A 27636-nucleotide genomic window follows, 5' to 3' on the forward strand; every position below is an offset into this window, starting at 1 on the left:
TTATACGTATATGTATATGTGCATGTATTTTTTTTTTTTTTAACATGTCTGAATGGCCACCACTCGCGCGTCGCCGCATAGCGAAAGACAGAACTGGCCGTTTTTTTTTTTAGCGTTTGTTTTTGTTTGAGTCCGCCTTTTTTAAAATCGTCGTTTTTTTTTTTCTTTTTTGCGTTTGGCAGTTCGCTCCAGATGCCGCGCCCGTTCGTGTGTTTAATTTATTTGCCTTTTTTTTTTTTTTTTTTTTTTTGCGTCCCCCATACCCGTTGCCTTCCCTTTTTTAAAGAGCGATTATATTTGCCCTTTGTGAAGTCGGCCCCCGCCCCGCTCTTCCCCCTTCTGCTTCCATTTGGCAAATCAGCCCAGCGGAGTTGTGAACCGTCCAGGTGAGGGGACGCCCTCCAGATTGCGCCTTTTCCCGTTGTTCGCACGGAAGTGTGGCGCAGTGGGAGAAGAAGGAGAAGCGGAGAAGCGGGAGAAGCGGGAGAAGCGGAGAATCGGAGAAGCGTATTAGGCAACCGCATCATAAGCAAGCCCATAAAGTGCCGCTAACCCTTGGAGAGGCAAAATGCTCAAGCTGAGGAGCATCTGCACGACGCTGATCGGGGGGAAGGTGTACGACATCAACGGGAAGACGATCCGGGAGGAGAAGCTGCTGTCCGAGGGGGCCTACTCCTTCGTGTACCTGGCCAAAGACCTGAACACGAACAAAACGTACACGATAAAGAAGACCATCTGCCAAGATAAAGAGAAGCTAGAAATGGCCCAAAAGGAAATTCACATTTTGAAAAGTTTACCCCCACATAAAAACATCGTGCAGTATTTTGGATCCACCGTTATAAGCGAAAACAGCCACAAAATTGTGATCATGTTGATGGAGTTTTGCGAAAGAGGAAACCTCCTGACCATTTTTGAAAAGAACAAAGACAAGATAAAAGAAAACCATATAGTAAAAATTGTGAAGGATATAACCAAAGGGTTAAATTTTCTACACACACAGGAAATTCCAATCATCCATAGGGATATAAAATTGGAGAATATCCTCTGCGATAAGAATGGGGTGTATAAAATCTGTGACTTCTGTTCCCATAGTGTCTCCAATTCTTTCTTCCCAAACGATTTAACAAAAAATTCTTTAAATATTCTAAAGGAGGAAATCGAAAGAGACACAACGTTGATATATAGGCCTCCAGAATTGATAGACCTCTATGCTAATAGAGAAATTTCTTCTAAAGTGGACCTTTGGATGGTTGGCTGCATTTTGTACCTTCTCCTTTTTAAAGTGCACCCTTTTCAGAATGACCAGAACAGCTTACTCTCCATAATCAATGGGAGCTTTACCATTCCCTATCACTCTAAGTACTCCAAGAGAATCATCTCCATTTTGCTTCTAACGCTGAATAAGAACCCACAGAAGCGGTTGGATTCTACGACCCTTTTGTTCATTTTGGAAAACTACGCAGACTTGAAACTGTGGTTCATGCACATCCCCAGTGATGTGAAGAAGATGGTGAATCAAATTTTTGAGAAAATCAATGAACTCAATTTGAACAATAAGCGAAACGAGATGATCGAAATTAGCAACGACCGGATTTTGGATGTCAAGATCTCCTCGCACAAGTACGAGACGCAGGTGCCCAAGAGCGCCCCCCCCAGCCCCTTCTTCAAGTTCTTCGCCCCTAACGCACGCGCGCAGGACCCCTTCAGGAGGAAGCAGCCGAGTAGTGCGGCCCAGCCGGGTGGTGCTTCGAAGCCGGATGGGGCAGCGGCCCAGCCGGATAGTACCTCCACCCAACCGAATGGTGCTGCCACCCAACCGGATAGTGCCGCTTCTCAGCCCGATAGTGCCGCTTCCCAACCGAATGGTGCCGCCGCTCCACCGGATGGCCCCCCCAAGGAAGCCCAACTGATCAGCATCGGAAGCGCGGAGAGCGCGGCCGTCCTGGGGGCCGCCGCCCAGAGCGAGTTGCACGCGGATTTGCTCAACCTGAGCGCGGGCGCCGCCCAAGCGGAGGAACAGGAGCAGGAGGGCGGCACCCAAGACGCGAGCTGGGAGAACAACAGCATCCTGAAGGACCTCACTCTGGATAGCGAGATGAACATGTTCGGCTTCGACAGCGGGTTTGGGAGCGGCTGCGGCAGCGAGAGCGGGGATGCGCTCTCAAGGCCAGGCGGGAGGCCAATCGCAAACCAGGCCGCGAACCAGGCCGCAAACCAAGCCGCCGTTCCAACCGCGAACCGAAGCGCTAACCGAAGCGGAGACCCCAAGGCAGAACCCAGTCAGGGCCGAACCCACTTCAACGAATTCTTCGACCCCTGGAGCGCCGCCAAGGGGCACAACTGGCCCGTCGCGCCAAGCGGAAAAGAGGCGCACGATGAACTCCCAGAAGGAACCCAATACGACCTGTTCGAAAAGGACCTAGCCAATTTTAAGAACGTGAACCTTTTTAAGGACGCTGCAAATAATGAGCCCTTTAAATACACACCCAGCTTGGACGAAATAAACTTCACAAGGAACAGCGTGGAGGTGACGAATGACTCTCTCCACAGCATAAAGAATTACGACGATTTAGAGAACGTGGGAAATTGTTTTCCCAGCTATGACCCAGTCAGTTTTGGGAAGGAGGTGGAGGTGTCCTTCAGCACGGACGCAGACGTGTTGAGCGAGGCCCCCAATGACCCCCCGGGCAAGTTCATTGCGTCGGATAAGAGTGACAAGTTTTCGGAGCTCCTGGAGGAGTTCCAGAAGTGTTCCATTTGAGGCGTCTATGTGTGCATCCATGTGTGCGTCCATGTGTGCATCCATGTGTGCATCCATGTGTGCATCCATGTGTGCGTCCATGTGTGCGTCCATGTGTGCGTCCATGTGTGCGTCCATGTGTGCGTCCATGTGTGCATCCATGTGTGCGTCCATGTGTGCGTCTATGTGTGCCTATTTGTGCGCGCAATATTTTGTAAAGAGGGGTGGCGTGGTGAATTATTAACGCCCCCCCTTTTTTTTTTCCCGTACACCTGCGATGAGAGGATGGAGTAAAGCGAGCGAATCCCCTGGCCGTGGTAGTGTGTCCTTATGCATGGCACAACTCGGTAGGGAATGCGCTGCTCAGTGAGGGCTCTCCCCAATTGGCCATTTTTGCCTCTCTCTCGCGTCAGCACAACATCGTGCTGGGTGCCGAATCTTTCCCCTAATTCGTTGTGCAACTTTATTAACATGATCAGAAAGGACTCCATTTTTGAGTCTTCCGGATAAAGGACCTGTTTGAAATTTAGTTTTTTTGCGAGCATGGATGAATTTCTTCCCATGCAGAGGGTGGCGGCGAAATCGTTTCCAAAATTTTGGAAAAAGGAAGCCACTGTGCTGTTGCTCATGAGGCATATAATGGAGTTTCTGCGAATCTCAATTTGGTTTTTATTGTATGTAACTTTTTTCGTGTCGTAGCAGTTGATTCGTGTGATGGTTAAGCGGTTCTTTTCCTCTTCGCGTTTCTTGCCCAACGGGGTGAACTCACTTTTTTTGTGGTCAAAATTGGACTCGCTAATGGATGAGGCAACCCATATGATGTTCTCCGCGTTGAGGGGCCCCTCCCCTTTGTGCTTCGCCAAATGGGCAGTTAATTCCCTGTGCAGGGTTACCGAATTGGCCTTGCTGGGGGTGAAGACGATGTTCAAATTTTTAACACTTTTGTTAAGTTGGTGAAACTCCTGCTGATTTATTTTGCACTTGGGGAATTCTTTCACTACACTCTGGAACATTTCGGAGAGGTCCCTTCTCGTGCCATCATTGTTGAGCACAGCGTTGCAGGATTTGCCGATGGACACGATGGGGAAGTTCAGGACTTCCTTTATTGCGTCGTGATCCACGTGGTGGATGCCCTCCAAGGAGGATTCTCCTTCCGCTTCCCTTTTTACCAAATTGTAGATGAGCAGGATGGCGACAAATCTGTAAATCTTGGCGCCCTCCGGAGAGGTAATCAGAATGGACACTTTTGATTTAACCCCCCGGGGAGGCTCCCCTGTTTTATTTCTGCCTACTCCTTGCACACATTTTAAATTAAGAGAAAAGGGGGAGTTTTTTTTTCTGACCTGTTCATAATTTTCGAATTTGTTCAGGCAAAGGGGTTTTCCCGGGGAGTCACTGACCTGCCTCCAGAGTTGGTAGCATGATGAGGGGAGCAGCAGTTGCGGGAGGTGGAAAAAGAGAAGCACATGGAAGAGGCCAACAGGGAGCACAACACAAGTGAGGAAAAGCGCAGAGGGGTAAAGCATGTTCGAAGGGTGAGCTCTGTGTGTGCAGACGGGGGGGGCGCGTCAAAATTGTATGACCAGGTCAGGCAAAACGGTGGAAAAAAAAAAAAAAAAAAAAAATATATATATTTAGCAATGCGTCGCGTAGCTGTCAACCATTTGGCTATGCATTCACACTGCCAATGGGGAAGATGGTGCACCCCCTCACGTGTAGACGCGAATGTGCTTCACCGGCGCTGCACACATGGAGGCCTACTGTGGATGGGAGGAAAATACAAACTGTGGGGTTACCCCCCTTGTGCAGACCGTACAAAAAAAGCCCCAATTAACAGCGGAGGGAGAAAAAATCCTGAAGGCTGCGCAACACAGGGTAGGGAGAGCAGGAATAATTTTTTAAAAGCGTTTTATCCTCATATAGTGAATTACCTGCAGTGGGGTTATATGAAAAATTTTTGCTCCTCCAATTTGGTGATACATATTGTTGGTAGGTAATTATGTTGACATCTTGGGTCCCTTCGGGGGGGAGCGGCAGGTTGGTATTGTTCCCCACGTGCGGGCCGTACATGGGGCACTGGCCGCGGTCGTTCTGTTGCCGCTCCAGGGACAACTGCAGAGTCAGTTCCGTTCTTCTCCTTTTGCTTAAAATAAACTTTTTAATTTTCTGCACATAATCATCGTTCTGTTGAATGAACAAATTAAAATATTTCTCAATTTGAGAGAAAATCATTTTTAAGCGAAACGTATGTCCCGGAAGCCAGGTGACTTTGTTAAACTCCTGAACGTTTGCCAAGTCCTGTGGCGTGATTGACAATATCGTTTCGAAGGAGTCATAGCCGTAATTAAAAAAATGGTTAATTATTTCTGAATTTATTTTTAGCTGCCTGAAAAATTCAATTAAAATTAATTTCTCCGCCAGTAGCACTTTGCACTGAAACCACAAGTGTGCAAATAGCCCGATGTACGACGGGAAGTTTTTGCACAGGATGTCCATCAGACTTATGTAGATGTTGCTTTTGTTATTTTTTTCCATTGCGTTGGACAAAATTTTGAAAAAGAAATTTAGTTCTCTTTTGCTGGCGCGGAGTGGAGGCAGGTACATTTTGGCCTCGAAGAATTCGTTGTACTTTTCGCGCTCATCCCGGGGGGGTACCCCCACTCGTTCTTGAAATACCTCTTGTTCTTGGATTACCTCTTGTTCTTGGCATTGTTCCAAATGGCCCGTTTTTTTTTTCCCATCTTCACTGTTTTTTTGAATATCCCCATTTTTGCTGCTTACCAAGAATGGCACCCCCCCCCTTTTGTCTTTCCCCCCCTGCGCAATTTTCAAGGGGGGTCTAATCACTGTGTTGAGGTGGGGGTCTTTCTGGGGGCTCCCAATTTGCGTCATTTTTTCGTTCATCTGTCTGTGTACACAATGTGGCTGATTCATTTTCCCTTTTTTTGTCTTCGTTTTCTTTTTAAGAGGGTAGTTTAAAATGTTGCAGAAGTTTGCGTCGGTCTGTTGCGCGGCGGGTATTTAGCGAACAGGTGGGTGGCGCAAATGTTTAATTTTGCGAGTGGCAAGTTTCGGCTTCACACACTGCCTCCGCGAGCGTCACCCGCGCGGCTCGTCAAGAAAAACGCGCACATGCGAAGCGGTAAACAGGTAAAGCGGCAACCGCGCAGAGCGGCAAACGCGTAGGGCAACAAACGCACATGTGCCTATCTATGCGTACACCCCCTTTTGACCCGCTCACGCGACCCTGCAGAATTTATCGAACAAACGAAATCCACCCCACGCAGTTACGCGCAGTGGCAGTTTGTTCTATCCCATTTTGCAATTCAACCCGCGTAAATTTCAACATCTCACTTGGGGAAAAAAAAAAAAAAAAAAAAAAAAAATTAACAACCCTGTTGGGGGGTATACACACACTCGAACATGTTTCTGCAGGATGATGGGAGGTTATGCCGCGAATGGGATGAGGGGTTCCACATAGAGAAGACACCCTCACACGTTCGCGCGGGAACAGCAGGAATGTAAATTATTTTTTGCGAACAATTTATTAACGCTTTTTTTACCAAGTTGGGCTGAGTCTTTCCCCTCGCCCTCACCCGTTTCGCATCAACTGTGGTGTTTTCAAACAAGAAATGTTGGCCATCCTTTTCGAAAAAAGTTCCTATTTAATCGTCATTTTTTTTTTTCCCCTTTTTGGTGAGTTCCTGTGTGCAGAGGATGGCGTCGCGTACGCTGCGGTGCGGCGCGGGGGGGGATAAATGTTGGATGGGGAGCCAAACGGGGTGGAAGTCAACACAGGATGGAAGTCAACGTGGGGTGGAACTCCCAACTCACACGCATCTTCATTGGCCCCCCTGCAGGGGGTTAGCAAAATGGCCATCCGTACCTTTCTTTCTCCCCTGCGAGAGGTTCCCCGCGAACATGCACTCTTTTCCCAACCGGTTAGCTGCCGTGGGTGTCTCCCCCGTAGCGGTACAATTAAGGGGAAATTGAAATCCCCTTTTATGCTTAGCCATGTTAAAGAGGAGTTACTACGCTTAAGAGGGTTGATCTTTTAACTTATCTGGCGTGTGTGTACTGGAGGGCCACCAAACAGCTGCGTCGCATGTCTACCCGTTTGTATGTCGCCATGGAGGGGGAAAAAAAAAAAATTCTGAACACGCGGGTATGGCGGGGATTGCGGGGATGGCGGGGTTGGCGGCGTTCCTCCCGTTCTCCCCGTTCCCCCCTTGGCTGGAGTTTTTCCTTTTTCAGATTCTCATTAATGTGGCGCCATCCCATGGGTAGGAGGGCAAACCGGGAAAAGGGCAAATAGAAAAGAGCAGAGAGCGAAGAGCGAAGCGCAAAATGCCAAAGAAGCAATTGTTTTCGAAAGGGCCCCACTTTGAACACTTTTTTTTTTTTGTGTGTAATTACACAAGGCGGTCGCGCAGAGCACGCAGGGAAGAGGAGAAGAAGCAAAGCATGTAGTCATTTCCATGCTCTGTCAAATGTTTAAATGATCCCTCGCTGCAGGCGGCACTTTTGCGAGCATCGCTTCTACTTCCTCGCTGTGTGTTCTATGTGAAGAATGATGTGTCCACAGCGTAGCTATCCACTGATCCCATGTGCGACGTCTAAATGCACACGTTATTTCTTCTTTTTTTTTTGGTGAATGAAAAGGTCTCTCTTTTGTGCTCGAACGGAGAAGTTGTTAAAATATGACTTGGGGAGGGGGCTTTCCTTCGCGTAGATTAGCTTGCTTAGGTTGCTCAGTTTGCTTAGTTTGCTCAGTTTGCTTAGTTTGCTCAGTTTGCTTAGTTTGCTCAGTTTGCTTAGTTTGCTCAGTTTGCTTAGTTTGCTCAGTTTGCTTAGTTTGCTCAGTTTGCTTAGTTTGCTTAGCTTTCCTTTCTTTTTCTTTTTCCTTTGCTTCGCTTCGCTTCGCTTTGCTTCCCCTTTTTCCGCTGTCTTCCCCCCCGCCTGCCCCGCACCCATACTACGTTATCTCCCTTTTTAACTTTCCCCAAATTGTGCATTCTCTCCTCTGAGGGGAAACATCTTGTGCGCATGTGCGTGTACGCAGGCACCCCGGAGCGACATCAGGAGGGCGCAGCCAATTATATTGCCTCCCCTGGATGGTTGCCGTAGAGGTCTTCGTGGACGTCACTGCAAGTGTTGTTGCTGATAACGGTTCGCCTCGAAGCAGACCTTGTCCTTGTGGTACCGCGTAACTCAGTGCCTTCTTTAAAGCGCCCCCATGAAATCTCGACTGGCACTTTCGTTTCTCCTTTTGTTGGTTCGCTATGTGAAGGGGGATCTCCCCATGCACGCTCTCATGGTAAGTCGCCCAAGGGGGGGGAGACTCATCGAGTGAAAACGTGTAGATACATAAATACGCATTATGCATGCGAATTTGTTCTATCGATGGAGAGAAAGCCTCCTTAGAGCGTCAACAATGTGTGGAGCGAAATTCGTAACCCATGTTTTGGCGAATTCGTGTGGAGCTTCTCCCCTCTGTGTGCAACGGGGTCATTTGTTATGCCCTTCCAAAGGGACGAAACATGCCACGTGGTGGTTATGAGTTTTTTTTTTTTTTTCTTTTGTGTGAGGGATATCCCCACCGTGTGGGCAGACTGCACAGATTGAGAAGGAGATTTCCACATTTTGAGATGCACCTCCCCGCTTCCCAACTGTTTTACCTTCCCAACTTGTTTACCTCCCCCACTGCAGGGAGACGTCGCGGGCATTTGGGACATCAGCCAGACGGAGGAACTGAGCGACAAGCCGGAGACCTGCGGCGGGGGGATTCCCAACAGAAACCTCCAAAATTTGCATCCTCGTAGGGTTCAATAGAAGCGAGCACATGAGCAGGCAGACATGCATACTTCTAGAAGCTCATGAGTGATTACATCCGTTAGCACTCTCCTTCTGCTGAGGCCCCATTTGACTGTCCCACACCACCCTAACCGCAGTGAAGTTACTCTGCTCGACTGCCTCCACCCCACCTTAAACGCAGAACTGAAAAATTATGAGTCATTTTTGGAAGGTAACTACGGAGGGTTGGAGACCACTTCGATGAAGCTGACGACTGAAAAGATTAAACTGTCGGAGAGAGGAAGCCAGAGGAACAACTGGACCTACTTGGCCGTGAGGGATGTCAAGACTAATGGGATCGTCGGCCACTGGTAGGGGGGCGCGCGGACATCGCCTCTAAGCAGCAACCACTTTAAAGGGAGCTATAAACGTCGCTCTAAATGCCGCTCTACAAACCGCTTCACCTACCGCAGGACGATGGTTTATGACGAAGGGTTCGAAGTGAGGGTCCCCGGGAGGAGGTACTTCGGTACGGTGGAGGAGAGCTGCGGGGAAAGTGAGCGGGTCGTCCATGTGGGCTGCCCGCGGTTTCCCCCCACCCGTCACCTCCTTCCAGCTGCTGAGCGGCACACCCTCACCGCTCCGCAAGCTCTCCCCCTCTGCAGCGTTTTTCAAATATGAACGGACCCACTCCAAAAGATGCCCTGATCCGATAGAAAGTAAAATGCTTATGATGGGGGGGTACGGATCATCCCCTCCACCCCTCCATATGTGTGAGGAACTTCCAACTCAAGAGCACCCTCTTCGTATGTCTTCCTTTCCCCGTCTCCTTACAGACAAAGACTCTACAGATAGCAAATGCTATAAGACAGATCCTACGAGGACGCTGATCGGATGGGTTCTACACGAACGGGTTCATCCCAGTGATAAAGAGAGAAAGGCATTTCAGTGGGGGTGTTTCCATGGAAAGAAGCGAGAAGAGGTGGGAGTCTCCTCCTTCGTCATTCATGGGGCGAGCGGAATCCGCGGTGGTGCACAGGATGGGTAACGAACGAGAGGGAGCTGCTACAGGGGGGGAGAAGCATCGAACGTGGGCAGCAGGGGGGAAGGCACAGAAGCAAAACTTCTAATCTGTCTGTACTTCCTCACGTGCCAATTTTAGGAGCAATCATCAATGCGTCCCCCCCTTTTGCAATGTGGTGGGGAGCCGATCGGCCCTTTCACTTGCACGTAACGTTTCTCACGCTACTCCCCCCCTGTGTGCAGCTAGCCAAAATGAAATTATAACTTTCTTGACGAAATAAACTTCCCTTTTGCTTCCTCTTTTTTTCCCACCAAATTAGAGAAGGGCAGTTTTTACCGCCAAAGAAGCAACTCAGTTTTGCTGCCGTCCAGCAGAGGTCCAATTATACGAAGATAAGGCTCTCCACGGGGGGTTCATATGGCGTGCCGAAGACGAGCTTGGGTGGGTCTTCCTTCCAATTGGCCTTCGCTTGAGTGTGCTGCATTAGGAGCGGCAGCGTTGGTGAAGCGATTGGCCAGGTGGTGATCACTTTGGCTGCTGCACTCACATCTGCTTCTCCCCCCACTTTGGCTTCTGTACCCACTTTGACTTCCCCCCCCCAGTGAGCATCCACCAACGAGCAAGAGAACGCATTTACGGGTGCCGCAAAGAGGAGAGCGGGGAAGCGAAGATCCGCCTGACCCTCCCCAAGGCGTTCACCTGGGGAGACCCATTCAGCAACGACCATTTTGAAGAAGACGTGGAGGACCAAATGAGCTGCGGAAGCTGCTACTCCATAGCAACGTTGTACTCTCTTCATAAAAGATTTGAAATTTGGCTTTCAAAAAAATATGGGAAGAAAATCACCATGCCAAGGCTGTCATTTCAGTCTATCCTGAGCTGTTCCCCCTACAACCAGGGATGTGATGGAGGGTTCCCTTTTCTCGTTGGCAAGCAACTTTACGAATTTGGGGTTCCAACGGAAGAAGCCATGAGGTACGGTAGCAGTGACTCCATCAAATGTGAAATGGACATGGGTTTTTATAACAACGTGAGGTTTGCAAAGTACAAAGAGGAGGATCTTTTCTTTGCAGGGGAATATAATTATATTAATGGGTGTTATGAATGCTCCAACGAATTTGATATGATGAATGAGCTCTACTCAAATGGACCCATCGTAGTGGCAATCAATGCCACCGCGAAGTTACTAAGCCTGTATAACTTAGGGAAACAAAGCGGTGTCTACGATAGCGCTACACATGAACAGCAGATTTGCGATGTGCCAAATGAGGGGTTCAACGGATGGCAGCAGACCAACCATGCTGTGACCATTGTTGGTTGGGGGGAGGAACATGAAGAAGGGAAGGGAGGAAGCCCCGTTAAGTACTGGGTGGTGCGAAACACGTGGGGCAAGGCGTGGGGCTACAAGGGGTACATCAAGTTCCCGCGGGGCGTCAACCTCGCCGGCATCGAGACGCAGGCGGTCTTCCTGGACCCCGACCTTTCGCGCGGCGGGGCGGTCAAGATGAGCGGTCATGAGGGAGCAGCAGCCGGGGGAGGAGCGGCCGGGGGAGTAGTTGGCGAAGATGGCGGTGAACGTGGCTCTGCCATGATACGGCCCGTCACGCACACCCCACGGGCGCAGCGAGGTAATGCATAATCCAACTGGGCTACCTATCAAAGGGTGCGTCAAAATGGAGGGAACACGCGGAGAAGCTTCCCCTTTTTTTGGCACATAGGACTGGTCAACGAGATACGCCCCGGAAAAATCCCTCCGATGCAAAGGACAGCCTACGTGCCTGCCATGCGTTGGGTGCTCCAATGAATACGATCTCATGTGATTTTTTTTTTTTTTTTTTTTTTTTTTTTCTCCCATTTGGGGACCTTTGTCGAGGTTTCCTTCCCCCCTGGTGTGTGTCCATGCCTACGCGATAAAGTGTATCCCCAACGCGTTTCATAGCTATGCGGCGAAGCGACTCCCGTGTTGCTCTTGCCTTTTGCTCGAATCCCCAAATGGGTGATGGTCATATGTGATGCCGTCCCCCTAAGTAGCTCTCTCCTGTGGGAGCGTATAACTTATTTGTTTTGGACCCAACGACGTCCTCCAAGCGGTTAAGCGGTGCGGACCTCAGCAGGAACGTTGGCGGGGTAATCTGTTCTCCCGTAAGTGCTACTTAAGAATGGAGAAATAAATTTGCAAAAATAAAGGGATACCCAATAGGGAATGCCAAATGAGTCGAATTAAATTTTTTTTTTTTTTTTTTCTTCTTCAAAAAAGTGCGATTAAATGTGGGGCAAAAAAAAAAAAAAAAATAACGCCATCGTAGAGGTAGCGCTCTTTTCTGGGGTTGCATTTTTTTTTTTATTTTCCCGATCGCCCGACGGGTAACTTCAAATCCGCGCAGAGAACGATGAGCCATTCCTTTTTAAGTGGCACGTAGAGAGCTCTCCAAAAGGTTGTAAACTTTTTTAATCCTTTTTTGGGTCACTCCAACTTTTTTGCGTTACAGCCGAGCGAGCAGCGTTCGCAAAAGGGGAATGCATCGAAAGGAGTTATCAATCGGAACGGATCAATCGAAGTTATAAAAAGAAACGCATCCCACGTGACTCACCATTTTAGCGTTCCAAAAAAATACGGCATTAATTGGGAGAAACTGGTTTTTCCCCCTGCCGCAGATAGCGCCTTCCATTTCAGCTGCCCATTTTGAAGGCAAAAATTGGGAGGCCCCACCGCAGCAGGCATAACAAAAGCAGCAAATAGGGAGTAGCCCATCTGGAGGCCATCAAGTGGGAGAAGTACCTTTCCTCTTCTTCTCTCACGCCCGCATCAATTTGTGGGTTGAAAGGAATCTATTTGAGCCCTCTCCTCCGACGACCTTCGGGTACTGCGAAAAACGCATCCCCACACAGTGGCCCACACTTAACGCAGAAAAACGAAACAAAAATGTCGAGCTACAAAAATGTAATTCCGAAGAGGAGCTACCAGGAAAGGGGGCAGGCCAAAGAGAGGCTACACCTGGGGGAGCTGGAGAAAAAAGTGGACTATGGAAAGAGGAGAGAAATTTATAAAAAAAAAAAAAAAATTGAAAATGTGCTGAAGGAAAAAATTATGAACAGAAACCCAGATGAGTTCCACACGGGTATGGTTCACTCGAGGGTAACAGATGGTACCAACGAATTGAAAAAAGAGGAGAAGGTGCTGAGGACAGACGTCGTGTTAAAAAACAAGAGGGACGGTCTGAAGGAGCAAACGAATGCATTGTATAGAAAATTAAAAAAAATAAATAAAGCGCTGGAAAATTATTACATAAATGTACCCCTGAGGTATCTTTTTAATAACTCGCATGAGCTCTACAACGACAAGGAGGACACTACCACCACCTATGTGCTGAAGGCGGAAAAGAAAAAACTGAAGAGCAGAGCTGCCGTTCTTCAGAGAAGGTACAGTTCGCTGCTTAACTTAAAGAAAAATGTCTTGTCCCAAATAAGAAAAATCGATAACATGTATGCAAATACGTATAAGCATGTGGATGGGTATTGCATCCTTAAGGGTGTTGGCGGTGCTCCCCATCGGTTCTTTGCGCCACGCTTGAGATAGGTATTATGGTGGCCGCCACAATGAGGGGGCGGGGAGGCGTTTTTTTTTTGTGTGTCTCCTCGTTAGGGTTAATCTCCCGACCCACATGTTGCAAACGCGTTTTTTTTTTTGGGGGTTACGCGATAATTTTTCGAATACTCCAATTTGTACGCGCGTTTGCTAAGCGCGTAGTTTAGGCTGCTTACTTGGTTGGCATTTTTTCCCTTTAACCCATTTTTGTTTCCCTTTAACCTACTTTTGTTTCTTTTTTTTTTTTTTTTTTTTGTGCCTCCTCTCCTGTCGCGCGCGTTACACTGCGTGTACCATTTCGCCTTACGCTGCGCTCATTGGGGGGGGGGGGAAAAAAAAAACGCCGCAGATAGGCAGAACCTTCGTTAACACTTTGCATGTACATTTTTGCGAAAACTGCGAACGGGTCCATTTGGCACCCCGCCCAAACGTTTGCTCATGAGAAGGGCAGAAAATTTCTCCACGGCGTTGCGTTGCCAAGGAGGAGGAATGCTGGGCCATTCGGGATGTCAAATTGTTTCACAGAAAAAAAAGGTGTTCCTGTTGAAGCAGTCCGTGCACACATGATGTACCCCTCTGTGTGGCGTATGGGAATGGCCCTCTGGCGATAGGCTATCAACTTTGCCGCTCAGTAAAGCCCCGAGAGAGGGAACCCACCACGGAAAAATGAAAATCATCTACGCGTATAAAAAGGAGCACTACGAACTGGAGGTCGACGAGGGGAATGCTGACGATTACGTCATCGACGCGTTGGAAAAAAATTCGAAAAAGTGCAGCTGCGATGGTTTGCCTTACGACAGTGAGACGCAGGTGGAGTTTCTGAATTTATGGCAGTTCCACACGGGAAGGGAAGTGAATTTTGCACGTGAGAGACCAACTGGTAGGAAAACGCACGTGGGGAGAACTACCCAGCTGGGTAGCGATGATGAAGGACAAAACGAATCGCTGCTAAATTATGTGAGCTATTTCGAGAAGGAAGGGTACATCGTCAAAGAGGGAGACATTTATGGAGCACATTTTTTACTTTACCTAGATGGTGAGCAATATACCCACGCGGTTTACGCTGTGTATGCTGTGCGTAGGGACCATGTGATTAGGGACCTCATTCGTATGTTGAGGGTATCACGTAGCGTGAAAAAAAACGTCATCTTAATATTGCTGACAGGCAGAGAAGCAGCGGATCTGTCAGATAACCTCGTTTACGTGAAGGTTTACTCTTATAAATAGGGGTCCCTCAGGGTGGTGCTGGTTGGAAGGGGGGAAGGACCAGTGAATCCGCAGCTGTCTTCATGCGTGTGGTTTTGTATACCTTCCTAGGTAGTGCCCTCTATCCGTACATTTTGCTGTACTGCATTTTTCTGTACTTTGCTTCGTTTTGCTTTGCCCTAACTTTTTTGCACAATAGGCATCGCTAAAGGGAGCGAAGTTTCACCGTAACAGCTCCCACAAACGTATCGCGACAGCATTTATAGTGTGTCCTCTGAGGAAGAAAACCCCAATGTCGAAATTGACAAATGTTAACCCAATTAAAAATTTGTGTGCGGTGAAGGAAAACCCGTTTTTGTTGCAAATTGGGGGCAACGAAACGTCCGAAAAGGCGAATACGCAGAGGGATAAATCCGTTCGGCTTGCTCAGCCGTTTTTACAACTATTGTGGGGGAGAAACGCACAAAAGGAAGTTAAGTTATTGTAAACTCTGCGTCAAGCTTGTAATGGGGCATAACCACCAATTTGACATTCTGGCTAGCCAAAAAAAAAAAAATAAAAAAAAAAAAAAAAAAAAAAACACCTGAGTTGTTCATACAAATTGGGCCCAATTTTGTTCAGTTCTGCCGCCTTTTTTTTTTTTTTTATTTTTTTTTTTTCCTCTCTCTTTCTCTTCTCTCCCCCGCTTGCCAACTGTGTTCACTTTGCGCCCCCTCCAAATTTGCGAATCCAGAAATATGAGACCCTTCTTCGATTCCGACATTGTGGTCAATTTTACCCTTTCGGAAGAAGCAGTACAAAATGAGAAGAAAATCATTGAAAGCAACCGGCGCGTTTTGCGGGAGTGCCAGAAGGAGAAGCTGATAAGTGAGGGGAAAAAGAACTGGGATAAGTTTTACCATCATTACAAAACCAATTTTTTTAAAGATAGGAAGTGGATAAGGATCGAGTTCGACCACATCTTCAGGGGCGAGACGTCCATAAGTGAAGAGCACACTGGGGAAGGCGCAGCGCAAGTGGGCTGTACGAAGGAGAAGAAGCTCGTACTCGAAATCGGGTGCGGGGTGGGAAATACGCTAATCCCGCTGCTAATGCAGTACGAGCATTTGAACTGCGTCGGGGTAGACTTTTCGAAAAATGCAATAAATCTGCTGAATGAGAAGTGGAGCCGGGTGATCAGTTTGAACGAGCAGTTGAAGGGAGCGGCGGGCGAGGAGGCAGGCGAGGAGGCAGTCGAAGAGGCAAACAACGGGGTTGGCAACGAGGCAGGTGAAGATGCGAACAAGGGGGGCGGCGAAGAGGCAAGTAACGGGGTCTGCAACGAGGACAACTCCGAAGGGGAAGACGGCAGCTCCGACATTTTCGAGCTGAAGCGTTATAGAAAAATGGGGAACTTAATCAAAACGTGCGTAGTGGATATGACAGCCCCCGAGGGAGCTTACACCCAGGTGTGCGACGCAGGGACGGTGGACATCGTTCTGCTCATTTACGTTTTGTCCTCCGTACAGCCGGAGAAAATGAAGAATGTCATTTACCATTCGTACAGGTACTTAAAAAGAGGAGGGTACGTTTTGCTACGCGATTACGGGCTGTACGATTTGGCACAAGTGAGGTTTGCCAACAAGAAGGAAAAAAAAATCTCCGAAAATTTTTACGTTCGGGGGGATAAAACCTTTGTGTACTTCTTCAAAACGGAGGAACTGCGGAGCCTTTTTTGCGAAAACGGGTTTTTCGAGGAAGTGCAAAATGGGTACATCACTAGGATCGTTAAGAACAGGAAACGGAATTTGGAGATGAAGCGAATTTGGGTGCAGTCCATTTTTAGGAAGCGCTAAAAGGGGGCGGCGGATGGGATAGCGGTGATGGGGAATGGCTCTACCTGCGTGTTTTCCCCCACAAAACAGCCTACATTTTGCGAATTCACCTGGGCCTCCCCGGATGGCTAATCCGTTTAACACGTAGGGGGTATACACCCATTTGGGAGGATAAAAAAAAGGACAGAATGGCGCACACACGTGTGGAGTTTTTTTTTTTTCAGTAAGTACCCCTTTGAGTATATAAAATGGACAGGAGGACCCTTTTTGTGTTTTTCCAGGTTTTACTCTTAAGCAATCGCAACGCATGGTTCCACCAGGTCTCACTTAAGGAGGGGTGGTGATACAAAAAGGTGCAGTTAAAATAGGGAGGGAGTCCTCTTTGCAGCGAGTTAATTTTGCGTTGTCCGCCAGTTTGTGCGTGGCTGCGTATGCACACTTCTAACACGTCCGTTTTGCCCTGCGTGGAAAGGAAGGAACAGCCACGCGTAGGGACATATACACCCCCCCTTTTTTTGTACCGCGTGGGGGAAAAAATAAGAGACCTTCAAAATGGACGTTGGTTTAAACCGCGAGGGGAATGCCGTCCAACAGATTGGCATGTAGCGCTCCTTTGACGTACATTGCGCTGCTATCCTGTGGGGGCGCCAGGAGGGACGCAGAAATGGGTGGTAAAAAAAAAAAAAAAAAAAAAAAAAAATGAAATTCTCCGTTTGTTAATTTGTTTGCCAATGTAACCTCATCACGTAAATCAATTTGTCATTTTGTTTTATTTTATTTTATTTTATTTTAATTTACTTTTTGAATCGTTAACTTCGAATTTGCTGGTGAAATGCCTCAAATTTGGACGTTGGCCAGTTCCTTTTTTTTTTTCCCCACATTTTAAACTCCCCATTTGCAAAAATGGAATGAAAAAATAGGTTGGGAAAGGAAACCTCGAGTCGGACCGGCCCCTCGGAGAAGCGCGGCGAAGAGGAAGAGGGAAAAGAAAAAAAAACAAAAAATGAGAAGAAAACGCCTGAAAGTGTCGCTTAACTTGAAGTGCCACTTAACCTGAACAGTGCGGCGCTGCCCATTTTGCGAGCGCGTAAATTTTCCTTCTTCAAAAAATAAACGTAGCGGTTTGCGGCCCCTCCCGTTTGTTGCCATCCTTTAAGAGGGTGAAGGCGAAGGCGGCCTTGCGGTGTTACTCAACTCGCCGAGGGAGCTCACTTCATTTTTTCGCAACACGTCCCCATCGAAGGTTGCGCGTGAGTTATGTTACAGTTCGCCATAACGCGCGCGTACGTATACGACTGATTCAGAGACCAATTTGGGAGGCGCCTTTACGCAATAGCAGCATTTTGGGTAGCCCCCCCCCAAAGTGGTCCCTTTTTTACGGGACATCACCATATGTGGTTGTTTGGCCAAGCTGCTCATAAACGAATGGCAGGTTACCAACGTGAGATATAACCCCGAACAGCGCTACCCCTTCTTCGAGATAATCCCAGACGAAAAGCGCGATGCAGGGAACGCGACGTGACCTTTGTAGAGGGATGCAGCCAACACAGCGTGGGGCCCCTACGGAGATGCGCCTATGGTGACACGCGTTTATATATATTGCCTGACCAGTCCAACACGCAGCTGACCGCTACCACAAACACTTCTTATCAAGATGGACAGATACGGGCACAACGTTAGGGCGGACGTGAAGAAGCAGGGAGTGGAGGGCGCAGAGCTGCCCATCCTTTGTGAAACCTGCCTGGGAGAAAACCCATACGTTCGATTAATAAAAGAAGAAAATGGAAAGGAATGCAAAATTTGCAATAACCCCTTCACCCTATTTAGATGGAAGCCGGGGCAGAAGTCTCGATACAAACAAACCATTATCTGCAACATGTGTGCAAAAGTGAAAAATGTATGCCAAACATGTTTATTTGATTTGCAATATAATTTACCTGTACAAGTCAGGGACAAATTTCTCGAAACGAGTATTGTGTCCATGCCGGAAAATGAAACCAATAGAAATTTCTTTTTGGAACAAGTAGAAAAAAATCTGGATACAAATACGTATGACAAAATTAATCGAGGCAATATGGATTTGTCAAAACTGAGGAGGAGGGATCCCTATTTTAAGAGAAACATGGCCAGAGTTTGTAGCTTTTGGAGAAAAAATGAATGTAATCGAGGGGCTGAATGTCCCTATCTGCACAAAGAAATACACTTAGACAAATCGCTAAGCAATCAAAATATTAAAAGTAGGTATACTGGAGAAAATGATGTGCTGGCTGAGAAAATACTCACAAGGTATGAACAGCAAAATGAAGGTAACCGCTTTATGGCTAACAACATTTGCATTCATGGGATTAGCGAAGCTGTAAGTCAGGTGAATGTTAAAGATTGTTTCAAAAAATTTGGTGAAATTAAATCAATTAAAATGATCCCCAAGGATTCCAAAATGTTCATTTCGTACGCCAATTCGCAGTCTGCAAAAAATGCTGCAGAGGCGTATAAAGATGGCCTCGAATTGAATGGCTCCAACTTAACGGTAATTCTCCAGGAAGAAGTAATGCCCAGAGGTGCTGCGCCATTTGTGCCACCCCCACCAGGAGGAGGACTCCCCGCGGGGGCTGCCCCCCATGGGTGGTACAACAACAGGTGGAATAACCACAGAAATGTCAATTTTGTGAAGAAGAATAACAAAGCAGATGCTCCGGCACCGCCCGGGATGATGGTGCCCGCGCCGCCCATGTTCTTCCACTACCAGAATTACAACTTTAATCCCAAGGCGCCTAACTCCGCGCCTTATTCGTCCATGCGCCCGTCCGAGGCGGAGCAGCGCAAGTAGCGGCAGAGCGGTAGAGCGGCGCGTAGCCACATTATTACGTTGCCATTTTGGCACGCTTCTTTTTTTTGTTAAAGTTGGCACCCTTTTTTGGTCCGCTTCCCGGTGCGCACATTTCAAGGGAGCCATTCGTTGGGAGCGCGAGGCCAATCTTCCCGCTGCGCTACGTTGCTCTGTTTTGCTTCGTATCCTCCGCGTCATCGCTGTTCAGGCCGCCGTTCATGACACCCCTCGTTCGAACTTTATTCATCCATGTAGAACTTTGCCCATTTGGGGGGTTTTAAAATTAAGCGAAATTTTGAGGTAGACTGGTCGAGCAGCGGAGCCAGTTTGGTAAAGCAGCTTTTCTCTTTTTTTTTATTTTTCTTTTCCTTATTTTTTTGCCTGACCAGGTCATACCAGAAATTTTTTTTTTTTTTTTTTTTGGTATGACCTGGTCAGAAAGTAAATCATGCCGCTTCACCAAGTTTGAAGTCAGCACAACTTTTGCAAACTCGTACGTTAAACTAATGTGTAAAGGAACAAGTACAAATGGGGTAAACAGTGCACATTTTTTTTTTTAACGTCATGCAGGGGCTCCCACCGTTGTAATATGTACCACTAATGTGCAAAAGTGGAAAAAAAAAAAGAAAAAATTATTTCCCTTACGTGTTGCCATTTTGGCTAGCTGTGCACACAGACAAACATGTATCATGGTTAACAAAAAAAAAAAATGTACGATGCGCATTGGAGAAGAAAAAGACAGGTACACGCATCGCACAAAAGGGATGTACGGAGGAAAAACGAAAAACGTGTGATACATAAACATTTGCTTGCGCCCCAGTGGTTAGACGCACCGGTCTGCGTTCCAAATGGAGAGGGAGGCAACAAAACGAATGTGAACTAAGCCCAAGGGGGGCGCGGCAAATGCTCGTTCGGCAACTTTTCCCTGTGCACTTCTTCACGTGCAGCCTTTCTCTCGGAAGCTCCTGCTCCCCCGTCACAAAAGGCCCATCTGCGTTTTCCTGTTCTCCAAGTACTTAACGTAGTTGTTAATTATCCCCGTTGACCTCCACAACATTAACCATATGCACAAATTTGAAAGGCCAATCCACCAGTTCCGCTCATGTCTCCATTTGTAAATTTTGTAGTACTCATCTGACAGCCCCGGTATGGCTTCCTTCGGGTTATACATTTTATTCACGCCATATTTCAATTTATACGATTCCGTGATGAATAGCATAAAGTTTAGCAGCAAAATTAGGGAGACGATTCTGATCGGGGTGTCCCCAATTTGTTTGCGACAAAATGAGTAACTGAACCGTACGAGGAATCTTATTTTCAGCAGGCAGGACAAAAGCAGGGTTATGCCCAGCGGCATCACTATTACGTATATTAGCTTGAGAAGGGACATTTGGGGCTAAAATGAGGAATAATCCCAGTAGGGGCCAAAAAAAAAAAAAAAAAGGGGGGGAGAAGCAAGGCCTGCACCAAAGGGCTACGTCAAAACGAGCACAGATAATGGGTAATGCTCTTCTCTGGTAGGAAAGTTCTACTTTTCTCCCAAGTGAGCGCTTCCCTTCTTTTGAAGAGAATCCCTCTCTCAGTGGAAACCCCAAATGGATGTTTTGATGCTACCGTTACATAAGCATTAAAATGTTGCGCCCTTGGGTAAAATCGACCTGGGGGGAAGTTCTGCATGTTTGTACGTACGCATATAAGCAACTTAAAAAAATAGTTTATTTTATGAAAGTTTCGCCATTTCGTAAAGTTTTCGTAAGCGCCATGCTCATTTTATTGCAATTTGTTGGAAATTAAAAGCTGCGATTTTGTGGCTCCTTTTTACCTTGTTCGTGCTTTTGCTTTTCTGTGGAAAAAGGGTTATCCATTGGTTCTCTCAAAACCGCCACCATTCCGCTGCGCGTATAAGCGGTATTCCCCTTGAAGAATGAACCGTCACAGTGTCAGTTTAATTTAACTTTGTTTTATTTGTTACGACGTGATGTGATGTGATATGAAGTGATATGATATGATATAATATGACCTGATTTGAATTAATTTTTTTTTTTTTTTTTTTTGCGAGCTCCGCAAAATCCCCTGCGGGGTGGTATGCTCCGCGTTTAGCGACGTGGCAATGCGCGCTTGCGCAAATTATTCCACAGATTGGTGATTAAATCTTTTAAGCAGTTCGCGAACCATTGAGAGGATGATTTTCCAAAAGGGGGGATCCATGCCACGTTGGCAACCGCTTCACTGGCGAGCGCTTCTCGCGTTATCGAAGAGCATGAACAGGGACAACACACTGCCTGACGTAACAACCCCCCTTAATAGTTCCTCTCGTATTCCCAGCAAATGCTGCCCTATCACTGTAGCAACGTTGGGGCAAAGGTCACAACGTATGTAACGCACGTTGTAAAATGCAACACCATAGTTATTACCACTTATCACAGGGGGGGGGAAAAAATGGATCTTTTCTTCCCATTGGTAAACCCAATTTTTGTTACGTTGGAAAGGGTGTCACCTCGTCGCTCTGTGTGCACTTTGTGCATTTCACTGACACTTACTCCAAGTGGAGAATACAGTTCGCTGAAAGGGTGAGAGTGTGGCTAACGTCAACTTGGTCAATGTGGCAAACCGGTTGTGGGAACAGTGGAAATTAATTACCACCCGTCTTTGCATGATGCGATATGATTTTATTCCCCATTTTTACATTCCAATTTGTTGGCTCGGTAAATAAATAAATTGATGTAAAACGCGATTACCTTTTTAGAGCTTTTTTTTTTTTTTTTTGCACTTTTAGAGGACAGAAAAAAAAAAAAAAAAAAAAGCCATGACTGTGTGTTTTCCGTTTGAAGATTTTTTTTTTTAGAGCTAGCCAGATAGCTATTTTATTTTTTTTTTTTTATTGCCTGTTCATAAAAAAAATGCAAAATACAAACGTTTTTGTTATCCACTGTTGTTAACACTTCATTTTGTCGATCAGTTGGAAGCAGTTCTACATCGCAGCGCAGGAAAATTGTCACTCGATCTGTAGGTTTGTCGATTTGTGGATCTGTAAATTTGTAAATTTGTGATTTTGTAAATTTGTGATTTTGTAATTTTGTAAATTTGTGATTTTGTAAATTTGTGATTTTGTAATTTTGTAAATTTGTGAATCTTTAAATTTGTTCGTTTTTTCGCCTGCTCGCTTGCTCGCCTGCAATTTTGCGCACCTCTCCACTTGCTCACCCCTGCTCACGCGAAGATGAAGCGGATAGCCGAGCTCTACGCCTACTCCGTGGACAAATCCACAGCAATTTTCAACCAGAAGAAAAAGGAGGAAATTGCCAAGAAGAAAAAGAGCGAAGTGAACTGGTTGGACAAACTATGCTCAGAATATGAAAAAACAAAAAAGAATACGTTTGATTATTTCACCGTTAAAAAAAGCGAATGGCAAAATAAACTGAACGAATCGAAATTTTCTTCCTGCGTCAAGTGCGAGAACTCGAAGTATGGAAACCTCCCCTGGTACAAAAAGTTGTACTACATATTAAAGGGGCATGTCTACAAACTGTTGAACATTACTGACGGGGGAGAGAACGTGGACGGGGGGAGAAACGACGAGGGAGGGAGATACGAGGGAGGAAGAAACGGCCAGGGAGGAGGAAACGAAGAGGGAGACCTCCCCAGCAGAAGGCCCCAACCCAGTCAGCAAGAAAGAACAATAACCAGAGAGTTCGTTAGCTACGAAAATTTCGATTACAAAAGTGTACAGAAGGCAAAGAATGCGGAGGATTCGCTGTTTAATAAGTATAGGGAACGGTTTAGAAAGGCAAGGGACACTGAGGCCTACCTAAGCGAGCGGAGCCAGTCCGAATTGGTCAAGAGGAACATGTCTTCGAACAGCCTCATAGGCGTGCGCAGCAATAAGAGCATAGCGGAGGAGGCGCCAAGGGGAGAAGTAGAAGCGGAAGCGAAAAGCGAAGCGGAAGTGAAAGCGAAAACCGAAGCGAAAGCAGATGCGGACACGGCCAACCAGGCCATCGACGCGGAAGAAGCGGAAGACAACAGGAAGAACTTTCTCCACGTGGAGGACTCCCCCAAGTTTAATATAAAAAACACGTGGGAAAAACTGAGCGGGTACATTTCGTAGGTGGCAAACGTGGCGCGCCTTCGTGTGCATATGCGCATGCGTGTGGGTGACCCCGTGCAGAATTGTTTACTGCCCCTGACATGAGCAGCAAAATTTTCGGTGACGCACCGTTGCCGTGTTTCTCCCGTTGCACACTCTGCACACGTTGAGCGCTTTTCCTTTGGGGGGATGCCTTTCGAAAGCGGACCACCAGAAATGGCTACCCCTTTGTGCAGCGCGGAAATGTGCATATGCATGTACTTGTTTCCTAATGCACACACATCCCCGTGGGCATGCGCTCCTACGCTAGCGCGAAAGCTGCTTCGCCCTTACTCAGTAAATGTTTTTTTTCGTAAATATGGACAAGTCAGAAAAGACGTCATTTGTATGCGCTCACTTTGGTAAAGAAGTGAAAATGTAGAAAAGGGAAAAAAAAAAAAAAAATCCCCAAATTGCCTGAACAGTTCATCAAAATGTATGACTCGTTCAGAAAAATAACCCCCAGGCAATGTTTCTTTTCTCGTGTACATACAAACAAGTGCGTGGAGGTGTTTGTGCATTCGGTTCTTCCACTTAGTCCCTTCTTGGCACTTCTGCCCCATGTTGTGGAGGGTCAATGGCGAGGTTGTCAATTAAAAAAGCAGACGGTGGGGGGGTATAGTACATGACATACAGTGCTTCGCTTCGGTTGTTCGTAAAGGTGAGCACTCGTTTACCCTGAAGGAAGCGCCAAGTAAATTTCCTCCCCCTCTATATCACTATATCAATTATTTTTTTTTACATGAAAACATGCTCTTCTTTATACATTAAAAATTAAGTTTTTAATTATATATTTAAAACGTAAAAAAAAAAAAAAAAAAAAAAAAGGAAAAATACAACAGACGTTTGCAGATGTATAATTACACACGCCGTCGCGCACATGTACATACACACATACGCAAGTGGGTGTTCACTTTTTTTTTTTTTTTTTTTTTTTCTCTTTTTGGGGGGAATGGACACCCACGCGGAGGTGGGAGTGGTATTGGACGGCAGGTTGGCAACTCAATAAATTTATTTTGCGCTATATACAATAGGGGGATGTATAACATAGTGCAGTAATAAGCTTGGCTTCACATGTATCGGTCGGTTGGTCGGTTAGTCGGTTAGTCGGTTAGTCGGTTTGTCAGTTTGTCGGTTTGTCGGTCGGCCGGTCAGTCGGTTGGGTAATCGGTTGACCGCTTCAACCGGCGCACCTCAATCAGCGTTGGAAAAAATGGACAAGATGGAGAGAAACAAATTAATTATGTCCATGTACAGGGCCAAGGTGGCGAAAATGTAGTCATCAACGGAGAACTCATACTTCTTGTGCTTTCCACCAATAATGAGTTGCGTGTCCACGATGATCGAAACGGACAAGAGGAAGGCGCTAATTCCTGCAAACACTAAGTTAAAGACTTTGCTGCGCACAAAAATGCCTACAATGCCTAGCACCATTAGTATTAAGAAGGCCATAAAGAGGTACACGTACCATCCGGTGAAATCCCATTTGGTTTGAAAAGCAAAGATGGTTAACCCTACCACCACAACAGACGTTGTCCCAAAGGCATAAAAAAATATTTCCGAGTTTGTTCTGGCACTTGCTAACGTCACAATTAGGGTCATACCAACGGTTATTAGAAGAAGGAGGAAATAATTGCTTGGGTACTTTCTGGCCATATTGGGGGAACAAGCCAAGGCTATCATTATGGGTAAGCTTAAAATAATACCGAGGATAAATAACAGGGTGTAGTTGGCCACTATAAACGTATTAAATGGTTGGTACAGAACTGCCAATGCTGAAGAGCCAAAAGTCATCAAGAGCTGGATGGACAGGATGGAATATACTTTTCTAATAAAGCCATGTCTTATCTTGGTGGAGGAGAATTCGTTCAGGGAGAACTCGTCGTACAGCCCTCCATTGGCTGCTGTGGCCCTTGCGGGTGCATCATAGTAGTATCCCTTTTGGTCATTGTTTCCTTTTCCCTGTCCATAACTGTAGTTATAGGAAGCGCCGTGGTTGTACACAGCTCCGTAGCTCTGGCCCCCGTTGGTTCCGGGGACTGCCTTTCCATTCTGGTTGTTATACATGTTGGCGGGGGGGCGAGTTGGCGGGGGGGCGAGTTGGCGGCGGAAGGGGAGTTGGCTGCTTGGTTGGTTAGCTGCTTGGTTGCTTGGCTGCTTGGCGGGCACGGTGTGCGCTCGGGGGGATGTGCGTATCTATGCTATTATACAAATATCTACGCGCGTATACACACACACGTGCTGGCGGAGGGTCGCGGCGGGGTTGACGCTTCCTGGGGGAGCTGAATTGGGGAAAAGGGGTTACATATGCAGGTTTGCAGTGGCACACGGGTTGTTTTTTTGGTTTTTTTTTGGTTTTTTTTTGGAAAATTTGCATTACGCGGGGGGCAGCGAGCAATCGGGGAGGGAACGTATACTTATGTAAAGATGTACATACGTTTGCTCGCTCTCACGTGCGATTACGCACGTATACATATGTATACGTGCAAACGCGCGTGCCTTGGAACGCTCTCGCCCCCGCGCGCACATGCCTTGTACGCACGGACAGGTACGTATAAAAAATTGAACAATATGTGCCTACCTTTCTCTTCACGTACGAACGTACAATTTACGCGAAATGGCATAAAATGCTTCGCCCCTATGTTGGGATGCAGCAAATCTGGTTGGTTCGCTTCCTCGCGTTTTATTTTGACTCAATTGCGAATAGCCAAAATTTACGTTTTCGCTTTTTTTTTTTTTTTTTATTAACAGCTTTTTTGTTCAGGTAAAAATTGTGAACTTGATAAAAAAAAAAAAATAAAATAAATAAAAAAAATATATGAATAAAAAAAAAATTCCATGGCAGTTTTTTTTTTTTTTTTTTTTTTTTAAAATGGAGGGGAAGGAAGGGTAAAATTAAATTCGCATTTACGAGGTATGCGTTATTTTATTTTGTGGCCCGGTGCAGTGACGGGCGCCCCTTTTCCCATGTCGCGCGGTCATATGCGAATTGCCATTTGCAGGTTTGCCAATTGAAAAGTGAAAAGTGAAAAATGAAGTTTCAAAATTGAAGATTGCAGTTTGACGTTTGAAAGCTGAAAATTGAAAAGTGAAATTTTCAATTTGCCTCTTCGATTCGCGCTTGCTGCTTTCACTTATTTGGCCAATTCGTTCATTTTTCCGCTGCGCTTCGTGCAGCTCCACTATACCTCTTTTCGCGCGTAACTTCGGGATGTGACTCCGCAATTAACGCCCAGTTTTGTTGCCCTCCAATTTTTCCCGGCCGCTGCGCGCCCTCGTCTGCGCATCGCCATTTACCGCCTCTGCTTCGCCGAGCGGTGAAGAAGAAAAATTACTCTTTCCAGTTGGGCCAAAAAAATATGTTCACCTGTTCATCTTTTCATCGCTCATCTGTTTATCGCTCACATGTTTGCTGAGCAGCGCAGGGGAAAGGCAGCAAAAAAGCGAAGGAGGAAGGGAAGTGCTAACTCAGCGCGCGCACCGTGGTTGAGGGGCCCTGAAAAATAAAACGGTTTTGTCCGTTTCGTCATCGTGGAAATGTTTTTTTTTTTTTTTTTTATTTTCCTCCCCAAAGGGTTACATATACATGATGAAGTTACCACGTGAGGAGTGGAGATAACAGCCCATCCGCCCCATAAAAGCATAAGCAGAGGAAACTTCCCATGTGGCTTCTCGCGTGGCACAGCTCCCCGCATATATTACAAAGGTGACGCATACATTACGTGTACTTATGCATCGCATGGCATTATACGGTTCCCCCTCACGCCGCGTATTTTTGCATGTACATATGATTAGTATGCAAAGTATTTTCTTTTCTCTGTAATATGCGTTCCCGCGGTGAACATGTGAGGATGAGATCGCTCTGACTGTAGTAGTCCCCCCTCCACTTCGCCACAAAAAGGCAGCTATTTCGAAAGTCCATGCAGTCGAACTGTGTAGCCATTACGGGCATAGGGATAATAGGAACAAAATGTGGGTACTTTTACATCTGTATGTCAACCTGTTTACGCGATGAGTTGGTACCCCCCTTATGGGCCACCCCTTCATTTTGACACACCTTACCTCGTCGAAATGAATTAAATTGTGGATTCGTTTTTTCCGCGTGTTACCAAGTTTGTCCTCCATCTTGGGGAACGTAACTTTGGATGTTTTATGGAGAAAAGGGGGTGATAAGTAGGAGGTGGTATCCTTTTTCTTTCTTCTTTTTCTTATTAGCCAATGGGAGGTTTTTTTTCTTGTGGGGTCATCTTTACGGCTGCGTCACCGTTTTGGATTCCTCCAAATGGGAAGATTCCACGACCACCCAGGCAATTTTTATGTGCATGGAAAAGGTGCTAAGGCCGCGCTGGTGAAATACCCTTTTGGGATTGTTTCCTCCCTTCCACGAGTGTTACTGCAGCGCAGGGGGGAAACACACCATCGCGATGTAAAAAGAGGAAATGACGTAGCAACGTTTAATGTGCGTAAAGGGAAAGAACAGGAGGGCGTCATGGAGGTAGAAAAACAGTTCACGCGTCACG

The 27636-nt window shown here is 46.7% G+C and overlaps 11 protein-coding genes across 11 annotated transcripts; 7 read left to right on the top strand and 4 right to left on the bottom strand.

Annotated features, from left to right (window-relative positions):
* Positions 1–568: 568 nt before the first annotated feature.
* Positions 569–2946, top strand: PVX_101265 (cyclin g-associated kinase, putative; the record flags this gene model as incomplete). Its single annotated transcript, XM_001613950.1, has 1 exon — positions 569–2946. The coding sequence occupies one exon, from the start codon at positions 569–571 to the stop codon at positions 2759–2761; it is 2193 nt and encodes a 730-aa protein (XP_001614000.1). The 3' UTR covers positions 2762–2946.
* On the bottom strand, positions 2923–5632 carry PVX_101270 (hypothetical protein, conserved; the record flags this gene model as incomplete). The annotated part of the gene is made up of 2 exons (XM_001613951.1): positions 2923–4140; positions 4721–5632. 2 exons carry the CDS (start codon positions 5630–5632, stop codon positions 2923–2925), a joined length of 2130 nt encoding a protein of 709 aa, XP_001614001.1.
* Positions 5633–7369: 1737 nt separating this feature from the next.
* On the bottom strand, positions 7370–7714 carry PVX_101275 (hypothetical protein; the record flags this gene model as incomplete). Its single annotated transcript, XM_001613952.1, has 1 exon — positions 7370–7714. The coding sequence occupies one exon, from the start codon at positions 7712–7714 to the stop codon at positions 7370–7372; it is 345 nt and encodes a 114-aa protein (XP_001614002.1).
* Positions 7715–9495: 1781 nt separating this feature from the next.
* On the top strand, positions 9496–11196 carry PVX_101280 (preprocathepsin c precursor, putative; the record flags this gene model as incomplete). The annotated part of the gene is made up of 3 exons (XM_001613953.1): positions 9496–9577; positions 9887–9922; positions 10160–11196. The coding sequence occupies 3 exons, from the start codon at positions 9496–9498 to the stop codon at positions 11194–11196; spliced, it is 1155 nt and encodes a 384-aa protein (XP_001614003.1).
* Positions 11197–11806: 610 nt separating this feature from the next.
* Positions 11807–13134, top strand: PVX_101285 (U3 small nucleolar RNA-associated protein 11, putative; the record flags this gene model as incomplete). Its single annotated transcript, XM_001613954.1, has 1 exon — positions 11807–13134. Exon 1 carries the CDS (start codon positions 12481–12483, stop codon positions 13132–13134), a length of 654 nt encoding a protein of 217 aa, XP_001614004.1. The 5' UTR covers positions 11807–12480.
* A 675-nt stretch (positions 13135–13809) lies between these two features.
* Positions 13810–14781, top strand: PVX_101290 (tRNA intron endonuclease, catalytic C-terminal domain containing protein; the record flags this gene model as incomplete). The annotated part of the gene is made up of 1 exon (XM_001613955.1): positions 13810–14781. One exon carries the CDS (start codon positions 13810–13812, stop codon positions 14368–14370), a length of 561 nt encoding a protein of 186 aa, XP_001614005.1. The 3' UTR covers positions 14371–14781.
* Positions 14782–15086: 305 nt separating this feature from the next.
* Positions 15087–16835, top strand: PVX_101295 (hypothetical protein, conserved; the record flags this gene model as incomplete). Its single annotated transcript, XM_001613956.1, has 1 exon — positions 15087–16835. The coding sequence occupies one exon, from the start codon at positions 15087–15089 to the stop codon at positions 16182–16184; it is 1098 nt and encodes a 365-aa protein (XP_001614006.1). The 3' UTR covers positions 16185–16835.
* A 982-nt stretch (positions 16836–17817) lies between these two features.
* PVX_101300 (RNA binding protein, putative) lies at positions 17818–18990 on the top strand (the record flags this gene model as incomplete). The annotated part of the gene is made up of 1 exon (XM_001613957.1): positions 17818–18990. The coding sequence occupies one exon, from the start codon at positions 17818–17820 to the stop codon at positions 18988–18990; it is 1173 nt and encodes a 390-aa protein (XP_001614007.1).
* Positions 18991–19880: 890 nt separating this feature from the next.
* PVX_101305 (hypothetical protein, conserved) lies at positions 19881–21017 on the bottom strand. The gene has a single exon (XM_001613958.1). The coding sequence runs from the start codon at positions 20378–20380 to the stop codon at positions 19967–19969; it is 414 nt and encodes a 137-aa protein (XP_001614008.1). The 5' UTR covers positions 20381–21017; the 3' UTR covers positions 19881–19966.
* Positions 21018–22210: 1193 nt separating this feature from the next.
* PVX_101310 (hypothetical protein, conserved) lies at positions 22211–23098 on the top strand (the record flags this gene model as incomplete). The annotated part of the gene is made up of 1 exon (XM_001613959.1): positions 22211–23098. The coding sequence occupies one exon, from the start codon at positions 22211–22213 to the stop codon at positions 23096–23098; it is 888 nt and encodes a 295-aa protein (XP_001614009.1).
* A 1212-nt stretch (positions 23099–24310) lies between these two features.
* On the bottom strand, positions 24311–25845 carry PVX_101315 (hypothetical protein, conserved; the record flags this gene model as incomplete). The annotated part of the gene is made up of 2 exons (XM_001613960.1): positions 25698–25845; positions 24311–25398 (listed from the first exon to the last, which is right to left on the bottom strand). The coding sequence occupies exon 2, from the start codon at positions 25181–25183 to the stop codon at positions 24311–24313; it is 873 nt and encodes a 290-aa protein (XP_001614010.1). The 5' UTR covers positions 25184–25398; positions 25698–25845.
* Positions 25846–27636: the final 1791 nt, after the last annotated feature.

This window comes from Plasmodium vivax, chromosome 14 (genome assembly GCF_000002415.2).
Source record: "Plasmodium vivax chromosome 14, whole genome shotgun sequence".
Lineage (NCBI taxonomy): Eukaryota > Apicomplexa > Aconoidasida > Haemosporida > Plasmodiidae > Plasmodium > Plasmodium vivax.

Coding starts and splice junctions, on each gene's coding strand:
- PVX_101305 (XM_001613958.1), bottom strand. CDS start 20,380: ATGTCCCTTCTCAAGCTAATATACGTAATAGTGATGCCGCTGGGCATA.